Below are 7,931 nucleotides of genomic sequence, written 5' to 3'. Positions count from 1 at the left end.
AATGGAGAGATGCAATGGACAATCAGATAAGTGCACTGATACGTAATGGCACTTACTCACTCGTAAAGTATGAAAATGGCATGAGTGTGCTGGGGTCTAAGTGGGTTTATCGGATTGAGTGAAACCCAGATGGTACTATACAGCGCCATAAAGCACGCCTGGTTGCTAAAGGATTTACACAGCAAGAAGGAGTAGATTATGGTGAAACATTCTCACCAGTAATCAAACCATGTACTATCAGACTAGTTCTATCACTTGCAGTGATGAATGGCTGGCAGTTGCGTCAACTAGATGTTGAGAACGCGTTTTTACATGGTGTCTTGGAGGAGGAAGTATACATGAAGCAGCCTGCTGGCTATGTCGATCCAAACTTCCCCAGTCACGTCTACAGGCTGCATAAATCCTTGTATGGCCTCAAACAAGCACCACGTGGATGGTTTTCTCGTCTCAGCAATCATCTTCTCCAGCTAGGGTTCAAGGCATCAGTGGCAGACTCATCTCTTTTCATCAGAATTTCTGGTGGTTCAACTACATATATGTTAATTTATGTTGATGATATCATTGTGACAGGCTCTTAATCTAAGATGATTGATCAGCTGGTGACTGATTTAAGCACTGCCTTTGCTGTTAAAGACATGGGAACCCTATCTTATTTCCTGGGTGTTGAAGTGTTACACCAAGGTAACAACCTAGTGCTCTCCCAAAGGAAATACATATCAGATTTGCTAAATCGCACTAAACTAGATGGAGTTAAGCCGGTTTGCACTCCACTGGCTGCTAACCTCCAAGTTCATAGACAAGGAGCTGAGAAGTTTACTGATCCTACTCTTTACAGAAGTGTTGTGGGGGATTTGCAATATCTGCACATCACACGGGCTGACATAGCAGTGGTTGTTAACAAGGCCTGTCAATTTATGCATGAACCATATTTGGAGTACTGGGAACTGGTAAAATGTATCTTGCGTTACTTGAAGCAGACAATCGACTACGGCTTGTTCTTCAAACCAGCCTTAAATTATTCACTCAATTCCTATTCGGATGTAGATTGGGCAAGGAATTTAGATGATCGCAGGTCAACTAGTGGCTACTGTATCTATTTTGGGGGTAATCTTATTTCATGGAGTGCCAGGAAACAAAAGACTGTTTCAAAGTCCAGCACAGAATCAGAGTATCGTGGCATTGCTATTGCAACTTCAGAACTTATCTGGATTCAGTCTCTGTTACAAGAATTAGGAATCCATACACCTAAACCTTCCTTATGATGTGACAAGCTGGGAGCAACTTATCTGACAGCAAACCCAATCTTCCACGCCAGAACAAAGCATACAGAGATCGACTATCACTTTGTTCGTGAAAGAGTGGCAGCTAAACAACTACAAGTGCACTTCATCAGTTCCAGGGATCAAATAGCGGACTTATTTACTAAAGGACTGTCTTCCACAAGATATCAGCTTATGCGTGACAAATTGAACATCCGTCAACTCCAGTTCAACTCGAGGGAGGGTGTTAGTCAGAATACTCAGTCAGCTGCAAAACAGTTGCAACCATCTCCACAGTCTACGCAAGATAAACATTAAGTCCAGTCTCTGTAACTATTAACTAGGATCTAATTGCATTCTGTTATTCTGTTTTCACTATCTTATCTTGTATTCCATATAAATATATGCAATCTGTCTCCACAATATTCTGTGGAAGTAATTCACCCAAACATCATCTTCTAGCTAATTTAAGAGAGGTGGGAAAAAAACGATGAGAATGAACGACGGAGCCAGGTAGCAACTGAAAAAATATCTGACATACTGATATACGAACCTACCATTACACGGTTGAGGACTAGCTGATTAAAATTGCAGCAGTTGTGTTACATAATATTGCACCCTTGATTCGTTTGGTTCTTCACGTGTGCTGTCCCCAAATTTTGGAGGGAAAGTAAGAAAATGGTGGGAAGTGGGGAACTTTGCCGCTTACAAAAAGTTTCTCGGAACAGGTCGTTGGATTACAAAGCTTTGTACTTTGTTGGTAGGCAAACATTGTAAGGATCGTACTTGTTAATTTTTAATGATTTAAAGCTTTTACGTTTTACCCATTGAAATTAAACTAATGCGTATTTGCGGATTTTGTTCACCTATTACAATAAAATAAAATTAGAATGTTATTCCAGTCACACTTATTCGTTATATATTGTTAATTTGGTCTAAATTTTGGCATAATCGTTTAAATTGTACAAATTAGAATGGAATTATAGTGGAATGGGAGGAAATTATTGGGAAGTTGTAGTATTATTCAAGGAAATAAGAAATGATATTGAACAAACTTGAGTAAAATTGATGACAATGCAAATTCATAATTTTTGAACTGAGGGGATTGCATCAAATTGAAGAATTATTATCAAAAATTTTAACTTCAATTGTAATAGGTTGAAATTATAATTAGAAAATGTTTTGAAGAAAATTCGACAAAACTTGGTTTGATTATGATGAAACTCAAAAAAAACAAATTGAATTAAGTTGAGGAGTGACATCAAGCATTTAAATCATCGTTAAAAGGGATGACTGAATCAAGCATTTAAATCAACGTTAAAAGGGCCGACTGAATAATAAATGTACTGATTTGAAGTAAAAATCGGGACCCTAAACTATTAATTTGAATCAAAATACATATCATGAGCTATAATGCATATGTCCAATCATACGGGGGTTATTTTATTTTTGGTACTAAATTTTTGACCAACTTTGCTGTTTGGTCTAACATTTATCCAGCTTGGTGTTTGGTATGCGGAAATGACGTTGTCCCGCGTGGATTCGGTTTGACCTAACACCAAGCTGGACAAATGTTAGACCAAACAGCAAAGTCAAACCGAGTCCACGCGGGTCAACGTCATTTCCAAGTACCAAACACCAAGATGGACAAATGTTAGACCAAACAGCAAAGTTGGTCAAAACTTGAGTACCAAAAACAAAATAACCAGCTAAGGAAACTAGAATTAAAAAGGTTACAACATATGTCCAATCATATGCAACAAAAAGTCCTTTCTATTTGCATTTTTTTGAATGTTTTTGATAAAAATGATATTGCAAATCTTATGATTACATTTGCTAGTTAATATATTCTATTTTCTGATAAAAAAACAAAAACAAAGAGGTACATGCCTACTCAGTACTCACTAAAGGTAGAAAACATTTCCATTTATCATAGTTATGGATGGGTTCAGGTAGATTTTGAATTTATAACTGATTATATATAAATTGACACTGTAGCAGAAACCAAATTGCTTAAAGGGGTGGGCTAGTGTACTAAGAGTGCCATGCGTGCTTTTTCGTAAGAAGGCTAACATTGGGCATACCCAAAAATTATTGGGCATACTCCACTGTTTGAAAAGGGATGTTAAATAACAAAATGAGAAAGCCCCTTAACCAAATTTTTTTATAATGACAAATCTGTCCCTTTATGTATTAGTTTAATAATATGGAGTAGTGATTGAAATTTTGGTTTAGTGATTAAGATAATTATGAGTGATTATATGGTTTGTTAGTGGGGAAAAAAACAGAATTTGGGGGAAAAACTTTATTAAGAAGGAGAAAAGGAGAAGGAGAAAGTGAGAGTGACAATTTTATTTTTTGATTCAATGGAGAATGAGGAGGGTCATTATTCATCTAACAAACCTAGGAAAATACACATCAACTACAACAATGATTCCCAAATGGCATATTTCTTAGATTATGAGAATGATTTTACACAAACTCAAACTCAAGAACAAACTCAAACACAAACTAAATATGATTCGTTTTATGAGCCAAATCCATATGATGAAAACATTGATGAGGAACCCAATGCTTCTAATACACAGGTACACTTATATACTATGCTCAATCTCACTTCTATAGCTCTAAATTATCAAAAGTTTGGATTTTTGCTTCATGGTTCGGCGAACCAGGATCAGGTTCGGCTGACATCTATGAGCCGAATCAACCAAATGATGAACGGTTCGGCTTATTGAATGTGTTTACAGCATGCGCCGAACCTATATTTTCCACTTTCAACTCAAATGATGAATGGTTCGGCTCACTTAAACTGTTTACAGCATGCGCCGAACCTATAATTTTCAATTCCAACTGTTTTGCTAGACAGTAGTTCGGCTTATATTAAAGTTTCATAGTAAGCCGAACTACATCCTGAACATCCCGGAATAAAAATTATTACTGGTTCGGCTTATATATTCAAAATTGTATGAGCCGAACATTAATTTGTTATTTGTTGGGTTAAAATTTTGTTATTGGTTCGGCACATATTGAGAATGTCGTATCAGCCAAACCCTGTAAATTTTCATGGTTCGGCACAGAAGATGATTGTAGAATGAGCTGAACATTTCTATTATATTCCCTTTCTAGTATTTAACCGTGTGATATGCTTTGTAGATCGTGCTTGCCGGACCTGTAACCATGGAAGATCAAACTGTTCCAGTAGAGATAATTCACGAGGATACCAAGGATCACTTCCAAAATGATTTGGTATGTAAGAACTTGGTGTTTACGTCAATTTTGTAGGAATATTCCGAAGTTTTTCATATTAATTATTTGTGTTTGAATGAATATAGAGATGGAAAACTAAACCCGAAGCAGTGGCTTGGGCTGAGGAACACGCGATGAAGATAAATTGCGGACTAGTTAAAGGTCGACAAAGCCGAGGGAATCAGTTTGAATTGATTTGTGATCGAAGTGGAACTGGCGATAGCAAGGCTAAAAATGGTTTGGTATATGTTGGAAAGACCGGGAGGAAGAATAAGACAAAGACGAAGAAAACAAGGTGCCCTTTCAAGATCGTTTTCAACCTCAAGAACAAGAATAAGTCTTTGAACGAAGATGATGAATATTGGGTTATGAATAAGGAAATGGATTGTCGTCATAACCACCCACGTTCAAGTGATCTTCATGGACATGCAAAAGTAGCGCGACTCAAACCCAACGAGATTCTAGAAGTGGATAAAATAACACAATCACGTTTGCCACCGTCTAGGATTCTTAGTAAATTGAAGGCGGACGACAAGAATAACAAGTCGACTATGCAAACTATCTACAATGCAAGAAATAAGATTAGAAGACTCAATTTTCAAGGTAGGATGGTGATGCCACAAGTGATGTGGTTAGGGGTGAAGCATAACTATGCTTGCCAAAATAATTTGGATGAGTTTGGTCAAGTCACATACCTTTTTCTTGCCCACCCTGAATGCGTCCAATTGGCTCTATGCTTCCCACAAGTTCTTATATTGGATTGAACGTATAAGACTAACAAATATGAGATGCCATTGTTGAACATTGTGGGGCATACGTCGACAAAGGCACCATTTACCGTGGCTTTTTGTTTCTTGAAAGATGAAAAGAAAGAAAGTTATGTTTGGGGGTTAGAACAATTGAAGTTAATCTTCCCGGAGGGTTCTCTTCCTAAAGTGTTCGTTTCCGATCAAGATTCATCGTTGATGTATGCTATTAACAAGGTATTTCCGGAAGCATTCAACTTTCTTTGTACGTTTCATATATGGTGCAATATTAGGAAAAAATGCCAACCGTTAATTCAACCACTTAAGATGAAAGAATTAGAGATTATTTCTAAACTACCGGCGGAGACACGAGTAAAGAAAAAGAAGGAATTTTTGGAACAATATGAACATAATGAGATGTTGTGGGCTTCTTTCCAAGGCGAATGCGACGCTTTGGTATGGTCAATCACCGAGGATGTTTACGAAGAAAATGTAAAAGTGCTTATTAACCATTGGAGGACCGACTACCCTGACGTCATTACTTACTTGCTGAAAGATGTGTTGGAACCTAATAAAGAAAGGTTTGTGTCTTGTTTCACAAATCGACACAAACACTTCGACAACCAAGCCACAAGTACGGTGGAGTCGGCTCATTATCGGTTGAAGAAGAACCTTTTTGGATGTGTTGACACGTTTGCCACGGTATTTAACGCAATTGATGAATATTTCAAAAGTGATGTTGTTAGAATTAAAGCGTATTTCCAAGATAACCTTATGTTCAACCACAAGAATTATAATAGTAAATGGATACGGGGATTAAGTCATAGAGTCTCCCATCTATGCATTGAAAAATTGATGAAAGAAGTAGAGTTGATTGAGATGTTAGGCGCCAACTTGGAGGAAGAATGTGTTTGTAAAATGAAAACCTCTATGGGACTTCCATGGCGCCACGACATACTTCGGAACAAGGATGGTATTATACCATTGGAGGATATTGATCATTTTTGGAAACAATAAGCTTCGGTGCTCTCCCAACGGAAGACGACGAGGATGATCTAGAAATTTGGGACACGACAAATGGGAAAAAGTTGGCGGAGATGTATAGGAAGATGTTCCGAGCTCAAAAACAAATGTTTTGGGACAACATGATGCCTGTCATGTATCCTTTCACCCAAGAAAATATTTTGGAACCGGAGAAGGGTGAACCGAAAGGTAGGAAGAGTAAGAAAATGACTAATTTTCAAACTAGACAAGCCAACAAGAAACTATTGGCTACCCATAAGGATCCATCCGGCGTTGACTACCATGATGAAAGATATGAGAAGGAAAATAAGGAAATTGAGAAGGTGATGAAGGAGGAAGTAGTGAAAAATCAAAAAAAAAAACGTGGTCGTCCAAGTATTCAAAAAGCCGAAACAAGTAACAAAGAGGTCGATGAGAATGATTGTCTGTCACAAGCAAAGGATATTAAAGAGGATGTCAAGGGAAAGAGTAAGATGTATCCTTCACAAACTAACATAAAGGAGAAAAGGATCGTACATGAAATTGGTAGGATGAGAGGACCAAGACGAGATAAGTCCTGTAACTATTTTAGGCCTATCAATTTTATATACGATAACTACTTGGAAGATCTTTCGCCGATAATTCATGAGCATATTGTAACAATGGACGACGTAAACGGTGATGGAAATTGTGGATATTACGTCACGGCGGAACAACTTGGTCCTTTTAAGGAAGGGAACAATTCGGTGCCCCATGAAAATGAAGTCAACTATATTAGGCAACGATTGTTACAATCGCTACGCCGAAACAAAGATTTCTACAAGACATTGATGAGAGGAGGTCCAAGAGGAGATGCAGGGGTGGCAGCAGAATACATTGCATTCGAACGTCGTCTACATGGGGATTTTATAATCACCCAAGAACATTGGATGATGATACCTATTTGTGGGTTTTTAATAGCGGAGGCCTTCGATTGCGTCGTACATTGTTTCGGGTGGACGAGTAGTAGTTTTACTTACGCGCCTCCAACAAGACCTTGCCATGATGGTGTAAAAGATAGAAGACTTGTTATTGGGTTTGTTTAAAATTGTCATTTTATCGGCCTCAAACTTAGACCAGGTTGCCCATTACCACCCTTAATGAATGAAGCATTTTGGCCTGGATTTGAAAATAATTATGCGATGGATTGGTGTACAAATTATGCGACGGAAATGGATCTTTGGATTTCTTTGAATGTGCAGCCCCCAAGTGGACAAGTAATTACGTTTTCAAGTGATGAGGATGATAAGCAATAGGTCAGTGAAGATGATGAGAAAGAGGTCAGTGAAGAGGATGAGATTCGTTTAAGAGATCCACAAAAATGTTTAATGGATTTATCCGCGTATTTTGTGTCTTTTGATTTTCGTGAATGATGAGGATGATATTTTGACTAGAATTGTAGTTAAATGTACCCATCAAAACGAAATACTTGAATGATTTACTTTTGGTTATGGAACGTGTTGTTTTCTAGAAACTGGAACCATGAACACAGGATCAGGTTCGGCTTGTATCATTAGCTACATTATAAGCCGAACCTGGCAAAAAACTCTTTTTTTTGTCAGGTTCGGCTCAAACATAATTTTACTGAAAGCCGAACCTGACAATAATAAAATCAGATTTTTTGCCAGGTTCGGCT

At 37.7% G+C, this 7,931-nt stretch overlaps 1 protein-coding gene across 1 annotated transcript; it reads left to right on the top strand.

Annotated features, from left to right (window-relative positions):
- Positions 1-584: 584 nt before the first annotated feature.
- LOC113330081 (uncharacterized mitochondrial protein AtMg00810-like) lies at positions 585-1,262 on the top strand. The gene has a single exon (XM_026576944.1). The coding sequence runs from the start codon at positions 585-587 to the stop codon at positions 1,260-1,262; it is 678 nt and encodes a 225-aa protein (XP_026432729.1).
- Positions 1,263-7,931: the final 6,669 nt, after the last annotated feature.

This window comes from Papaver somniferum, unplaced genomic scaffold (genome assembly GCF_003573695.1).
Source record: "Papaver somniferum cultivar HN1 unplaced genomic scaffold, ASM357369v1 unplaced-scaffold_117, whole genome shotgun sequence".
NCBI classification, from domain to species: domain Eukaryota; kingdom Viridiplantae; phylum Streptophyta; class Magnoliopsida; order Ranunculales; family Papaveraceae; genus Papaver; species Papaver somniferum.
This window is presented reverse-complemented; position numbering and strand designations above follow the sequence as displayed.